The 16315-nt window shown below is 38.8% G+C and overlaps 1 protein-coding gene across 6 annotated transcripts in view; it reads left to right on the top strand.

Moving 5' to 3' along the window:
• Positions 1 to 16315, top strand: part of TAFA4 (TAFA chemokine like family member 4) — a 94722-nt gene that overhangs the window by 74243 nt on the left and 4164 nt on the right. For 4 of the 6 annotated variants that reach the window (XM_049826866.1, XM_049826869.1, XM_049826867.1 and 1 more), the window contains 2 exons: positions 3914 to 4069; positions 14175 to 14258. In XM_049826866.1, the coding sequence (XP_049682823.1) occupies positions 3914 to 4069; positions 14175 to 14258 (240 nt within the window). Of the gene's footprint in view, positions 1 to 3913; positions 4070 to 14174; positions 14327 to 16315 lie in introns of those variants that run through there. The other 2 variants (XM_049826871.1, XM_049826870.1) reach the window with 2 other exon arrangements.

Below are 16315 nucleotides of genomic sequence, written 5' to 3'. Positions count from 1 at the left end.
AAATGTATCTCTCCTTAGAGAGTTTTCTTATTTAAATGTGAAAATGTAACTGAATTTCAACTGCAAATATTGACAGCCCTTAAGTTGCAGATCTGAATAGGTTTACAGGTGAAGAGCTATGAATTTATGGGCTTTTTATAAGTGAGCCCAAAGGGGCTTTGCTCTCCACAGCCTGGCTTTCTCCCTATCTCCTATTGCAGCTCTCCCTGAAATGGCTTTCATGATGTGTCTGGCGTAGAATTCACTTACTGTGATCTTCACACTTTAAAAATTCTTCAGTCCCTGCTCCTGTAATGTCTTGGCTTCCTGAGAATCCATTGATTATAAAATATTTTAAGGCTGTTCTTGGTTTTTCTGTCATTATGCTCTCCACTGTACCTTAAATGTTCTTTATATCCGAGATGAAGGTTTATCTAGTGCAAGACGGAGATTAAAATGTGCTGGATCGTATTCTTATATTCTTTCTTTTTGCTGCCTTTGGGCACCTGAATGTAGATACAACAGGTTTCAGTAGGTCTAGGCAGAGAATGGACTGAGCTGATGGTTAGTTTTAAAGATACTCTGTGAGTTTTCTTATATCTGAAAGCCACTCTGCAAACTGAGTGCTTCTCCTCTAGATTGCTGAACACTGACAAAAAGGGGACAGAAAGTTAGCATGTTAACACTTAGCATTTGTTCAGCACCTGTTCACAGATGTGTCTGAATATTAAGAAGAAATGCATATGGTGTTCAACAGAATAAAAAGTGTTAAGATGTGCGTGAACAAGCAGGAGGAAATATGGATGTGAACACGTAGGAGGGGAAAGACTATTACAAGGGCAATCCAATTAATGCAAATGATGCATGCAGATGTCTCTGGCTTTTTAGTACCTCTCACTGTTATACGCCATAAGAGCTGCGTGCTAGGGACAAGGGAGGAGAACGCCGTCTTCCTTTGCATAGCAGCAGTACTTTCAAACCTTAGCATCCTACCCCTGCCAGCAGATGAAGAGGGGACACCTTCTCTTACCTGCTTGTGTAGCTGTGAAGCATGAATAAGTGTTCAGTAAAACAGCTACTAAACAAAAGGATGCATTCATGAGGTAACTCAATTTTGCCTTCTGCAAACATCTCTGTACCTGTTGACTCCTGGCACTTCAGAGAAGCACTGTCGCTGCTTAAAAATTCAAACAAGATAATTGAAATTGACCCCCAGTTTTTTTTGGGCTGTATGCTCAGGGCCAACCTGTTTGATTTATTTTGGTATTGACTTAACAGGACTGTTCACCTAAAGGAAGCAGAATTTGAGCTTGAAAATAGACATTCTTTCAGCTACATATTGATTGTTGGGGCTGGATCTAGTCCATCCTTATGATGTACCTTCTGAAAAAATGGCTTCTACTCTTATCTTGGCATCTGATATCTGGTGAATAATGACTTTAATTAGAAAGAAGACCTGGCTGCTTGGTCTTTCAGATGAGATACATGGCAAACTCAAGTATGTGGCCTGAGCTGTTCCAAATTTTTGCTTTTTTTCCCTCCCTTATAAAATTTCCCTCTCAAGAGGCAGTCCAGACTGTGACCTTGCTCTCCTGAAGTCAATAGAAATTTTGTTGTGGACTCCAGTGAATGCAGGACCATCACTGTAAGCGCTGTGGGAAACAATGGACATTTTCCTTGTTTGCTCCAACGAGTTCTGACTCAGGCTGTAAATCTAATAAATAAATAAATATACTCGCTTAAATTAACAACCTCATTTTACAAAATCTTTTCTGTCAGAACCCCTGGCCATCTGCTTATTATCTCCATACGTTGTCGTGTTAGGTGTTTTGTAGAACAATATTTTGGAATGAAGTGGCGTAGGCAATTAAATTTCTCTATTTGTATTGTTATTTTCCATATTGACTTTCAGAGAAGCTACTGTCCCACAAGCTGGTAGCTGTTTTCATTTTTTTTTTTTTCATGTTTATTATGATATGGGTGTTAGGTACTTGCATGAAAATTCACAGTCTGCCAATAAACTTATTACAGCAGCTATGTAAGATACTTCTATGCTGTCTTCAACAGTTTTCCAACTTTCTGTAAAATACCTTATGCATTTTTCTGCTGTAGCATATTTTGCTTAAAAGTACAGTGTAGCTTTTTTCCCTGCAAAAAACCTGAAAAACATCTCTGTATATATAATTTCTTTTTACATGTTGAGTACACAAATAGAAGACTAAATTTCCTTTCCAGGATTGCATATACATAGTTTCTTGTCCATTGAGGTTGTTGTGAATACAAATTTGGCAACAAAAGTCAGGCAGCCCTTTAGCTGTGCTTGAAATACTTGTGAAACCAAAACTTACACAGCAAAGGAACGTTGACAAGCCAACCTTTAAAAAAGTTATTCACATATATATATTTGAATGCTCTCCTTTTGTTTTGGAAAACAAAGCCCCCTTAGAAGCCTAAATTGCATTGCTAACTCTTTTCAAGGTTAAGATTCCCCAATTGATTAACTCATAAAAATTTCTGGCCCAAAAGTACAGTGATCTTAATCACTCAATAAAATTTCATCTATAAGGATGTAAGCTTGGTCATATTGCATCAGACCAAGGTGTTCTCTATCTCAAAATCCTGTGTCTGGTATTAGTAACAGATACTGTAAAAAACAAATCAAAACAAAACAGGGCAAATATGGAGTGAGTAGGAAACAGGACAATCCTCCAGGCTTGCCACTTGGAGGATTGTCTGCTTCTGAAGAGGGCTCTCCCTTTCACCTTCCTTTCTTCAGTCTGCTGTGCCTTTGATATTACCTACACCAGTATCTGTACTGTAGTCTCTTTTGTATAAGGAGCCTGTACTGCTTTGAGGGTGAATATTTTTATTATTCTCAGCGTTGTCCCTCTGTCAAGCTCACTTATTAAAAAACTCACCCTGTTCTGTAGTGCTGTTAATTTACAAGGTGCTTTACAAACACAGATAAGAGCCATCCAAGGCTCTACTCTAAATAAGACGAGACAAATGCAAGATGAAGCACTTGAAGGCTGTTCAGGGAAGTGAGGGCATGGAAATGACTTATGCAAAGAGGAGGGGGGTTTTGTGAGGTGGGGTTTCAAAGAAAGGGTTTTAAGCAGGGCAGAATGTAAGTTTGGCAGTGGAGGAAAATGGTCAGGTGAAAGGAGCAGTGGAGCTAAGATGTGAAGGCAGGAGCGAGGAAAGGAAGGGAAAAATAAACTCAGAATAGGGGACAGTGAATTGTGAGGAAAGAAATAGGATAGAATATTTATGACAGGTTTCTTCAAAACAGTCTGTGAGGGAACTTGAGAAATCCATATAGTTGTTGTGGTTTTTTTGTTATTGTTGTTGTGGTTTTTTGTTTGTTTGTTTGTTTTGGGTTTTTTTTGACAACACTTGACTATCTATGACAGCTTTTCAGCCTACCTTGTTTTTAGCCTACCTGCAATGATAGGCATAGCAAGCAGTGTTCAAATTTTGTTATATTAGAAATTTTCCCTACTATTTAAGATAAGTCTCCCTTGTATTAAGTATTATCCTGTCCATTGTGTCCATTTATGAAGGGAAAGAATTAAGTATAAAACCTAATGCAAGACAGGAAGCCAAAGGAAGGAGGAGTGTGCTGTGTCTCTGCATGTCTTCTTGTCTAATCCATCTAATTGACTACTCCAATCTCCTTTCCCTGTGGCTTTGTAAGGGCCAGGAAAGATAGACTGAAAAATTGACTTGTTATGATGAATTAATCTTTATTAGTAAGAATAGGATATACTCAGGGAATAAGCGAGATCCTACAAGACGCTTTGCCTTTTCTTCTTCTTGGAATTTAAACTGGTGTTCGAGAGATTCAGTATCTTGTAGGACTGTACGAACTGTCTTTTTCTTCATGCACTGATGTTTTGTTTTGCTCTCCATCACTTATCTCTGCAATTATTAGGCCAACACCAAGTCAAGCAAGGGACATGCGAAGTTGTGGCAGTGCATCGTTGCTGCAATAAGAACCGGATTGAAGAACGATCGCAAACAGTCAAGTGTTCCTGCTTCCCAGGGCAGGTGGCTGGTACGACAAGGGCTCAGCCCTCATGCGTGGAAGGTAAGCAGTCTCCTGCTCACTCATGGTTCATTAAGATTGTTTAAGAAGTTCAGTCTCCTTGATTGTTTGACTTCCCACTGCCTCAAAAGCATAATCCTTCCTTTTGTTAATTTTGGAAACATCTCTGTGCATTGATGATAATGAGTCTGTGCATAAATCTGGGTGTAATTAATCCTCTTAATATATGTACCCGTCCATTTCATGTCTGTGCCAATAAAACTTCTTAATTTTTTCACACAAGAATTCCTCTTTAAAACTAGTCTGAAAACACCATAAGCCAAGAAATTCAAGCTTATGATATTAACTCTTCCAATTGTCTTTAGACTTAGTAGCTTGGCTAAAAATTCACTGGATAATAAATGCAGCCCTGAGACTGGGCATGCAGATAGTGCTGGGACGTCTGATTTTGAGAGCTGTTCTCTAGATGAATGCTTCACTGTTTTATGTGCCTAATGGGCTCTTATGCTGGACACCAGTGCTACAATGATGCCTCATGTCTATTCAGTTTCATGTGTTGTAACCCCAAATACATTAGAGTTTGGAGAGCAGAGCAAGCGTACTGCTGCACAGGGCACAGTGTCTGAGCTAGGACACCTACCTGATGAAGGAAAAATGTGGTACAGTTGCCTTAGTCCATCACCTTCCTAGGTAGATGTTGAAATCCTCACAGAGCTCAAAGTTGCCATCCTTATACTTTTAGTAGTATAACTCATTTGAAATTAAGATTTTAGCTTTAGTGTATATAATCAATTTACCTTGATTGTAATGTTGACCAGGCGTTCTGAGGCTATATAAAACTTGCCTCACTGAGGTTCACTCTGCACCTCACCCCCCCATTTTCCCTCTGGCTCACTGGCAGTTCAGAAACTGTGCGTTACCCTTCTTCCTTTTCCACCAGCAGAGTCTATTCCCTGGAGAGGCTGCTGCTCTTGTTGACTTAGTAAACAGTTACTCCAAGACAGACTTTTTTCCTAGAAAAAGTCTAATAGTTAACAGAACTCCCATTGCATTAATTCATAAGCAAGACCCTTCTGTTTTCATTCTTTTTCATACAAAATTGCAACCATTTCAACTTAAATATAAAACAAAAGCTTCAAAATCCAATTTTTAATCTAACATTCAGAGCTATTTAATTTTAAACATAAAACTAAATACCTGCAATGTCTGATTTTTTTCACCTATTATCTGTTTTGAGAATCTCTTATTTAAGAAAGTAGGTTTGTGATGGTGTTTTTTGTTTGTTTTTTTTTTTTGTTTGTTGTTTTTTTTTTTCCTTTTAGATGCTTAGTCTTTTCATGCCTTGTAATTCAGGAACACAATCAACTTTAGCTGTGCAATTTGTTAAGTAGTTTTCCTGTCAAATCAGAAGTACCGTCTGTATTTTTAGGTGACACGTCAAACAGCAGAAATACTTTTACATACAACAGATAATAAAAGTCAGGCATTGTTTTAAACTTGCTTAAGGATTGCAAAGGTGACACTGTCATTCTATGATAGAAAGATATAAATGCACGATACTATAGAAGCTTAATTCAGTCAATGCAAAGAGTTGCTTGTCATGGTTTAACCCCAGCCAGCAACTCGGCACCACACCGACGCTCACTCACTCCACCCGCGGTGGGATGGGGAAGAGAACTGGAGGAGTAAAAATGAGGAAACACTTGGGCTGAGATAAGGACAGTTTAATAGGTAAAGCAAAAGCCGTGCACCCAAGCAAAGCAAACCAAGGAATTCATTCACTGCTTCCCATTGGCAGGCAGGTATTTGGCCATCTCCAGGACAGCAGGGCTCCATCACGCGTAACAGGTACTTGGGCAGACAAACGCCATTGCTCCGAACGTCCCCTGCTGCCTCCTTCTTCCCCCAGATTTATCTGCTGAGCATGACGTCCTATGGTCTGGAATATCCGATGGGTCAGTTGGGGTCAGCTGTCCTGGCTGTGCCCCCTCCCAACTTCTTGTGCACCCCCAGCCTCCTTGCTGGCTGGGTTGTGGGAGAAGCAGAAAAGGCCTTGACTGTGGGTAAGCCCAGCTCAGCAATAACTAAAACATCCCCGTATTATCAACATTGTTTCCAGCACAAATCCAGAATATAGCCCCATACGAGCTACTATGAAGAAAATTAACTCTATCCCAGTCAAAACCAATACATTGCTGAAAGAATTTAGTAGCTGTTTTTTCTTCAAGTATAGTTGAAATTAAATATGACGAAGTATGATGAATGTAAGATTTTTCCACTTTCTGAAGTGGAAGCCTTTGAATCCCCTTACGCCTTAAGGTAATGCTTTAGCATGCTTCGCTTATTTTTGCAAGCATCTGGGACTACAGTCAGTTGCTGTAGCATGGAAACTATAACTATCTTTCCTTAGCCTCAGGATTAGATGTGTTTTCTCCCACTCTATACATATCCTTTAGTAGGCTTCTACACCGTGGAAGCCAGAAACAGTTTGTGTCTTGAATTTGCATATTTCAGTCTGATACAGACATTTCATTTTCTTTTTTACTGAATGCAGAGCTGTTTAATTTGCCTATATTTTGCCCTGAGCTTAAGGGGAAGGACATGCCCAAAGCACAGAGTTACTTTTCTAACCAAAAGAAAAAAAATTATAGAGCAATTGGCTTGTAGTAGTCTTAAAGTATTTTCCTTGAACTCCAGACCTTATCCAGTAGTAGTTATCATTTACATCAGGGCAGCAATTGCCTTGTGCTGTTGATCATGCACGGCATGCACGTGGTGCTTGGTACCTGCAGTTCCTACCTCCAATCATAGAATATCTCAAGTTGGAAGGGACCCATAAGGATAATAGAATTCAACTCCCTACTCCTTACAGGACTACTTAAAACTAAATCATATGACTAAGAGTGTCATCCACATGCTCCTTGGACTCTGACAGCCTTGGTGCTGTGACCACTTCCCTGGGGAGCCTGTTCCAGTGACTGACCTCTCTCAAATTACTTATATGCTAAACTGTGTTTGGACAAAATAAGAAAACAATGTAGTTCACATTGATTGAGTATGTGTCCAGAAAGTACCACCCAGCTGTTGTGTCAGGCTACACGATTTTTAATCATACACAGAGAGATGCTTTTACCTATTGGAATTCTCAGTAAAAGTAGCTTAGTGCTTAGTAGTTTTTATAGCAGATATGATTAAGTATGTTTTATTTGGATTTAGAAAATATGTTCTGTTTGGATTTTAGCCTCTTTACATATACTCAAAAGGAAAATAACTCTGCAAGTCATATTGGAAAACAATAGTAAATAGGGTGAAATCAGTCTTTCTTACGTCCACATTGCCTGTGAACTTTTCAGGGTTTGTGTGTTTCAGCTGTTCTTGGTCAGGACCAAAAAGACCATTGGAGTAAATGGGATCATATTTAATGTTCTATGCAGAGTAGCAGCCTTTATAAAGCTATTGGAATGTAATTATGTTTTCTTGAACAAACAAATGGATGATTATATAATTAAATAATTACAATTGATTTTGTTGAGATCTGCATGATGATTTTACAGAAGTCTGTTTCTTCTTGCTATTTTGAAATTGAAGGTCTGATTTCTCTTTTAGTGTTAACAACCCAGGAAGCAAGGAGTTTGATTCTAGCTTTTCTGTAGGTCAGACAAGCGTATCTACATGGTCATAGATTGTAGATGTTCCATGAGAAATTAAGACTACAGCAAGAAATAGATTTTCACAGAATGTGGAAGACTGCAAAGGTCTGGGACTTTAGCAATGTCTAGACAAACTGTACTTACCTTTCTGTTCTGGACTCAAACTTGACACTTGAGCAGCTTTCTGACATAACCTATTTGGATTTTTTTTTTTTAATTAAAAATTAAAGTTAAAATAAGTCTTTCTTATTTGAAATTTATACATCTGGTCTTAGTATTTTACAGGTTTTTAATTTAGTTGGGTATTTTTCCTTAGTTTTCTCAGTCTTGCAGCATATGGGTTTCATGACCTAAATCCCACCGGGTTTGAGTGACAGCTTGTTTGTTAATTTGGGTGGGGTTAGAGCCTAGTTCATCACACAGAGCTCCTTGCTGATGAGTATTGGGCATTGTGCCCTTTTGTATATATAGGCCATGAAATAGGCTTATAAAGCCCATCATCATGTTTTTTAGGATACAGTCATAGACCAGCTGGATATTTACATTTTGAAATAGGTTGACAGATGCTAAAGAATTTTACACAAGGTCAGACTTAAAGCGGCAGTTTATTGGAGCAGCACTGTATGTTAAGGCTAAGCCCTGCTCAAAGAGGTAGTGAATACGTGTACCAATATTCACAGCTACCAAAATTTTGGGAAGGCCTCCTGTTTGAGCCAAGTCAGAATGGCTGTTTGCATGATTACTTTCAGGCATACACCTGCACATAGAAGTGACATTTTTTTCTCATGGTATGTGCTAAGGAGGAGACTAAGTACTTGTGTTACAGAAGAAATGATAGATATCCAGGTGAGTTCCAAGGAAAAGGTGTTGAAGTGGTGCAGAAAGGAAAGTAAAAGCTAGTTAAATTTAGAAAATACATAAAGTGAAAGTCTTAAGTGCCTTGATTGCTACAGATCAGTCCTTTTCCATGTTCTACAGTAATACTGTGTTGTGGGGCCTAAATGACATTTATAGAGTGCTTTGTATTTCTACAGTGTCTTTCATCTCAGAAACTTTAAATATCGGTAGTAGAAGTCAAAGTACTTCATTTAAAAAGAAGGATATGAAGGTGAAAATCAATGTTTGTTAATAGACTGAGATCTTCCTAGTATTTTTACAAGCACAGTAAAGTCACTTGTCATAGCCTGGATAAGAGTACAGGGCAAGAACTCTTTGGATCAGGATATTTTTTATCCTTTGCCCATGATAAAACACTTACTTACTTAGATAATTGTATTTTGGATGCATCTAACAAGAAACTCTGTCATTTGTGTATTTGAACGTAGTTGTGAAAGCTGTTGACAAGCATTGGCAAACAAATAAAACAAGGCTAGTTTTTCTGTACACGTGCACACCTCATTTTCCTGGGGGTTATTTGAGCTTCCAAGCACAGGCCCATCTGATGCTTTGAGAAATGTTGCTGTAAATAAGTTAAGTCACTAAACTCAGAAGAAAGCAGAGCATATGAAAGAAAGTATTTAAATATGCAGAAAGGACATACTACACAGCCTGTATACCCTGCCTTCAGTTGTAGCTATACTACTTGATTGCAGCTATAGAAAATTTTGCTTAGCAAAGGTCAACTCATTCTTCTGTCAATGACTAAATTACATTTAAAGTAGTCATGAGATTTTGTTTATACCTATTTTCTTTATGGAAATAAACATCTTTGAGTAAGTACCTCTAGCTTGTCTAACAGCTACTGCCAAGAAGATAAAACATCAATAACTTTTGTCTGTAGAGTAGCTATCTTAGCTAAGTGCATTAAATGCCTCTAAGTAAATCATCACTAGCCAAATCATCTTCCATCCAGGCAATTCTATTAGCCCTAGAATTTATGAGGAGGAAACACTCAGATTGGAAAAAATGTGACTGGGACTAAAGAATTGTTTAAGAATTTTCTGTAGGGCCAAAGAGCGGCAATGAAGAAAAAAGACGGTTTTGGCTGAAAGCCCATTGGGGTTACAGACTGAAGGGAAGAGAGCATATAGAAGCAAGAAAACAAAAAATCAATACATAAGAAATAGATAAAAGAAGAAATAGCTGAGAAGATTTCCCTCCCACTGTTTTTGAATGGATTTCAGAATACTTGAGAATTCAAAAGGATGCTAATGCTGTGTCAGTATTCAAAGAATAAAAGGAAATATACAGTAGTATGAATAGTGTACTGAAAATTTATATGGAATAGAGCTTAATCCAGTGGAGTAGGAAAGAAATCTGTATTTGTCCAGACTAAAGACAGTATGAATTTGCTTGTTTAAGTAGAACACACAGGAATCCTTAAAAAAAAATATTGGCCCATAATGTGTGAAATGTTGATGTTGTTAATGCTGAGGCGGATCAGGATCACAGTCCTCCTTTTGGTAAGTAACAGGATGGGGAAGTACTTTCTGACTTACTGTTAACTAAAGAAGGTGCTAACCAACATCTACTGGGATTAATTTTTTTTTTTTTTTTTTAAATTCTGACCCTGGGTAGTTTAGAGTCCTAACAAGCTGTCTGATAGATCTCTGGTCAGTTGTAATTCAAAATGTATTTCAGAACACTTGGGGTATTCTAGAAAAGCACTAGTATTGTGCCAATTTTGAGAGGGTAGGCAGCATGGTCTAGATGCATGGTCTAGATGCTTAGGCAGCATGGTCTAGATGCCTCTAGATTGAGGCAGATCTCAATCCTGTGCAAGTAACTGAAAAGGTGATACGGTATTCAATTAGCAAGGAATTCCTGGAGTACAGATCACAAGAGTTTATGTGGCTTTCAAAAAAGAGATTTGCCAGACACAACTGATTTCATTTGCTGAGGAATTTTCACGACTAATACAGATAGTTTCTGGGTTTAATACATGTAAGCCCAGGTTTTCCAAGTTACCTTGGAAGATAATGTATAATTTATTCAACTAAAGATTTGGTTACTAAATACATTTGAGGATTTAAGTCTTACTTTTTGTAAGCTATTTAATTTTGTACCATATGCCATTGTGTGCACTGCTTAGTGTCAGCTAGCTAGCATACCTCAAAACCACATCTTTCCCCAGAGTCATCAGTAGGAAGTAGTAGTCAAATGGCACATACCTACCGGGATTTCACAGTGCTTAGCTCTCCACCTGACACTCTGCAACATTTCCAGCACTGACCCAAAAGCAAATATAGAATCTCCCCTGACAAAAACATGTATGGGATTCATCCGGTGGTGCAAAAGAGTAATTAACGACAAGCCCAAGGCAGTCACATGGCGTAGTCCTACTCACAGGAAGTGGAACCTGCTTGAGATAACTGCGTTAATAAAGACAAATGCATTATGGTGAGAAACTGAAGAAGTCCAATCAGCTCAGCTTATCAGGCAGAAGATTGAAAAGTTACTGGATTGCAGCACTTTTAATACCTTCACATGGGGAAAATGATGATTGCTAACAGGTGCTGTAATGTAGGAGAAGAAAGCACAACAGAAGAGGTGGGGAGAGGAAGAAAACTACGGCTGTGTGTTTCATGCTGAGATTGTTTAATTGTCAGAAAAAATTACAATGGGAGAAGTTTCTTTCTTCACCTGTTCCAGATTGGCTTGGAAGACACTGTGTAGCCAAACACAACTGGGGGCACAACACAGTGAATTCGTGAGGCAAGATGAGATCATGTATTGACACTTTTTGGCTTTGCTTTCTATGAACCTACTGTTTCCATGGAGTCACATCATCTAGGGAGCAATGTCAGCAGAAGATTTATTTCTGGCAGAATTTCTGGCTGGTTTCTGGCTGATTTCCAGCAAATCATCTGGCTGATGTCAAACTAAAGCCATCTCCTTTCCCTTCATGAGAGTGGTTTTGTATGAGACTGACATAGCTGCTCTCATTTCTTAGAAAAGTCATCTGTTGAAACCTCTCCAAAAGTGCCTCAATCTGAAAAGAAGAGGAAGCCTTTATATCCTCCAGTGAGTCACATAGTCACAGGGATGATAGTTAAAGAACTATAGCTATGAAGGTAAGCCTAAGGCTCTGATGGAGAATTTTAATGGGCTAATCTCAGGGGTGTGTTTGACACAAACAGCTACAGCCAGTTAGGACATACAGATCAGCAGAGTAGACATTACAACTATAAAGAAATCGGACATAAAATGGATGTAAGAATTAGTGGATTCCTACAGCAAAGAATTGAGGATTTGCTGGAAGCTAATGGAATGAGATCTGTATTAGCTATTTCAAAGTGTTGCCATTACTCTGAGGAGAGGTATCTGCACAGAATAGAAATCAGTCAACAGAAGGGTAGGAGTCACTTTCTGTGGAAGCGTCTAAACAAGAGATAAATAGAAGGTGAAATATGCCATCTGTTGAAGAGCTTGTAGATCTTGTTTGAGTTACAGATTGACTTAGCAACATTTCCCGTTCACATGTTTTAATAGAAGATGGTACTGCTGGAGATGATGGGCCAGTTTCACTATCTTCAGTTCCACATGGACTGGGAGGTTGTGTGTGCATCATTGGTCAAGAATGCTGTGTTAACCCACTCCTGTGCTGCACTTTTGGCCAGTCAACTAATGCTTTTTTTTTGTTTGTTTGTTTTTTGAATCAAGTGGTAGGAGTAGGTTGATGCAGGTTGTACAGATAAATGAAGACTGCCATGTTTGGTGCATTTTCTGTGGCCTCAAAGTATATTGCACCCAAACCAATACCAAAATGCTTGGATCTAAGGAGTTATTAGAGTAACTGAGGCACAAGGGATGCTAGGTACCTGCAGGAGACAGGTGAGCGAAAGGTGGTTTTCAAGGTCTGAAGTTGAACTTACATTATTAGGGTAGCACTAAATATACGAAAGATGTTCCCATGTCAGAGTGCAGCCGAAGCCTCAGCATGTCACTGCATCCACACTCACAACTGTGCAGAGCTGTGTAATGAGGTAGCCAGGTGTCCCAGGAGGACTTGCTGGCTTGGAAGCAGAGCTCTGAAAACACAGCTAGCTTGCTACCAGGATCTCCTGCTTGCTTAGGGACCTCTGCACATGCCCTCAGTCTTCTGGAATCTGGTCTTTTAAACTTGCTTGTGTTTACCTGAAATACATGTCATATAGAAATTGAAACAAATTTAGAAAGTAGCAGAGATAATATAGATAAAATTGATGGCTGGACCATATGTCTAGAGTGGAAAAGATCCCTCACCTCCTAGGAAGCACTGTCAAGTTTCACCCGTTTTGTCAACATCAATCAGCATCAATGCAAATGATCTAAGATCCAAATGACTGGTGAAAGGAATCATTCATTTATTTTATAATTTTATGAGATTGAAAGAATAGTTTATAAAAGCCAAACTGGTGTTCCAGAAGTGTATTTTTCATAGTGCTTTTCATGTAGGCTTAGAGTGAAAGTGCAAAACAAAAATAATTGAATGAACATTTCAGCAATATCCTGATGTCAGCTTGCCTGCTTGTCACCCTAATTTGAAGGCTGCAAAAGTACGAATCTACCTTGAAATTAAAAGGGAAAAAAGGGCTTTATAAGAAGTAAACTAAATTATTTTTGTTCATCTCTTTTGGATGTGGTATCCTTTAAAGCACGCAGTTCACTATTTTGTGCACATAGTGGCATAATGCAGACTAACTAAATCAACATTTTAAGCTATATTTTATTTTGAAATCCAATTTAGATTATGTAAGATTGTCAACTGATAGATTTCATAATAATTTTCTGGGATTTGATGAATCCCATGTACAACGCAGAACTGAGAAATGCATGCAGATGTTTGCAGCTGTTTGTGGGAAAAATATATCTGTTGTTAACAGCAGTATAAAGTCATGACTACACTTGTAAAAATAACAAGCATGGTCTTATTAATGGAAATTGGCTTAAGGGTAGAAAATTAATAAGTTTTCACAGTTAAGGTGTACTGCTGTAATCTTCCAAAACATACTGCAAAACTGGCAGTGTAACTGCAAGTAGATTTTTAGTTAATAATCTAATGCTTTCCAGTAGTTTCCACATTCTTATCTGCACTATTTGGTGACAGACCTCACATGCTTACATTTCTGTGCAGTTCTATTTTCTCATCCAGTGAAGGGAGGAACTGCAATTTCTTCATCCAGTCTCACATATGCATATCCGGGTTAAACAAGAAGCCTTAGTTCCATTCTGCATTACAGCAGGTACTTGACTGAAGCATGTATGAAGGAGGCAGGTCATCTTTGTAGTCAGTGGAGATGGAAAGATATTTCCAGAGGTCAGTTCAAATGTTGGAGTCAATCTCTGGCGGTGCTTGCCTGTCTTCACCATTTGCGTATAGCATTTACCCTTCTGTGTGCTGGTGAAGTTTTTTAATCACATTTTTAGCTCAAACAAAATCAGTGTGATTAGCTATTAAAAACAGTAACTGTTTGTTCTACCTTTTGAAATCAAACAATTGAACATCACACAACTTCCCTACTAAAACCAACAGTAATAAAAAAAAGATTGTTTCTCTTTCCTCTCTCTTTTTCTAGCTTCCATTGTCCTACAGAAGTGGTGGTGTCATATGAACCCCTGTTTGGATGGAGAGGACTGTAAAGTACTACCAGACTATTCAGGTTGGTCTTGCAGCAGTGGAAATAAAGTCAAAACCACAAAGGCAAGTACAGAGATCGCCTATATTTAAAGGTGGCAGTCTGCTGATAGCACTTATTGCATTGCATCTGTGGGTGTGAGCACCAGTACTGGACTCCTCAATGTTTTGGAAAGCAGTGATTAATGCAATTGTTCTCAGAGAGGGAAATGTTGGGTCAGAACTGGCCCTTCACTGCTGGCCTACTTAAGTTATTGGGTGCTGGAGTCAAACTGAAGAAGGCCCTGCTTCAGTCTTTAGTGAGCAAAGAAACTATTCTGTTGTGACCAGTGCTAGAGGGATAATCATGTTCCAGGATCAATTCTTCAATTTTCAGATGAGTACATGGATCCGGAGTCTTTACCAGTGTCACCTAAATTTAGATTCCTGAGCTACTAGAAAGTCCTTTTAGCTTTTGAAAGTAGCAGCCTGTCTTGGGAGCTGTTGACAACCTGCACTGACGTCAGTGGGAACTGTGGGACACTGAGCACCACTGGAAATCAGGCTGGTTCAGATCATTTCTAATTACAGGCCATCCTGCAGATGGCCTGTTTTTTAAAAAAAACCCTTTGCTCTGCCATCCTATTTCTTAATTAATGGCCAGCAGAGAGAAAATATCATGTCCTCTGTCTGCTTAACAATCTAAAATGAGCTCAGTGCATTGAAGTTCAACAAGTCATAGCAAACTGCATATCTAAATATATCATAAACCAGGAGTCTTTAGCAGGCAATAGCAAGGAAAGACATATGCTTAGCTTTTCCCTTTACAGCCTCTTCTAGTTAGGAATGAATGTTGTTGATTAAGTTACAGTCTGAGTTAATAAGCAAATACTGACACCAAATGTTGTTTAATAATGGCTGTTCTAAGGAGTGAAAACTGTACTAATTTCTGGATGAAAGAGAGAAAATTAGATGGTTTGGACAGCTCTGGTGTGATGCTGGTGGTGTAAAGCCCAGCTACAGACATTGCACAGTGGCGGGCTCATTAGAAAAATCTGACCAAACCAACCAGTCTGAAAAACCCTATTCCTGTTTCTAAGAACAGAGGAATTATGACAAACCAATGTTATTTATCAAATGCCAAAGATGTAGTCTATAGAATGCCTAGGTCCTGCTGTTCTCCTGTGTTGGATACTAAACCTAAAGTTGACCTGCACATCCTAAAAGCAGTATGGGTAACTGGCAGTCAGTTACTGCAAGATATAGATTACCCTTAGCCTTTTATTTTTTTCACAGGCACTGACTTTTAACTACTCATATATAGATAAGGGGTAGTGTTGTAGCATCACACTGAAGGGTGAGACTGGTGAAGTAGGAGTTCTAGATATTGAATAAAACAACTTTGTCTCTGGACATACCAGAAGAGAGCTGGCAATTTATACCAAAAGGACCTTACTGGAAAAGAGTAAGCCAGTCTTAAATATCCTTGATGCCTTCAATAGATACTAGAGGGATGAAGGGTAGAAGAAAGGACTTTATGTTGGCATTGATGACTGAAGGCCTGGGGCATCAAGTCTTCTTTCATGCAGCTGTCTCTTCCTTCCTATGAACAGTTGCCTTTTAGTTCATCGAGGTCAACTGACCACGAGTCATATAGCCTGTGTTCATGACTCTTGCTCTTTAACAGTGAAAAGAGGCAGCCTGAGTCAGTGGGAGTTTACTAATAGAAGGGCAAATTTGGCATGGATCATTTATTTTATTATCCATGACAAATATTGCAACCAGCAAACTACAGAATATGGTAATGCATTCTGATGAGTTTAGGGATGTCTTTATAAAGCTAGAGTGGGACAAATCATCCTGCCTGCAATTAGACCTGTGCAAATTCATCAACTCCAGTGCGTTTGTGTGGGTCTAACAGAGGGCAGAGTATAGCAATATGAGTGCAAATGTTGTTTCATTAAACTCTTCCTCTACTTTGCTGGGAGGTGGAGTAATGCATTTTGCATTGATTTTTATCACCATAGGAGATTTCTTTGAGGGGCATTTAATTGAAAGGATCAGCAAACAACTGGCACTTGTGCTCAGATGTGAATCATTCTA

Source organism: Accipiter gentilis, chromosome 23 (assembly GCF_929443795.1).
Source record: "Accipiter gentilis chromosome 23, bAccGen1.1, whole genome shotgun sequence".
NCBI classification, from domain to species: Eukaryota; Metazoa; Chordata; class Aves; order Accipitriformes; family Accipitridae; genus Astur; species Astur gentilis.
The sequence above is the reverse complement of the archived record's forward strand: the minus strand, read 5'-3'. Positions and strand labels throughout refer to the sequence as shown.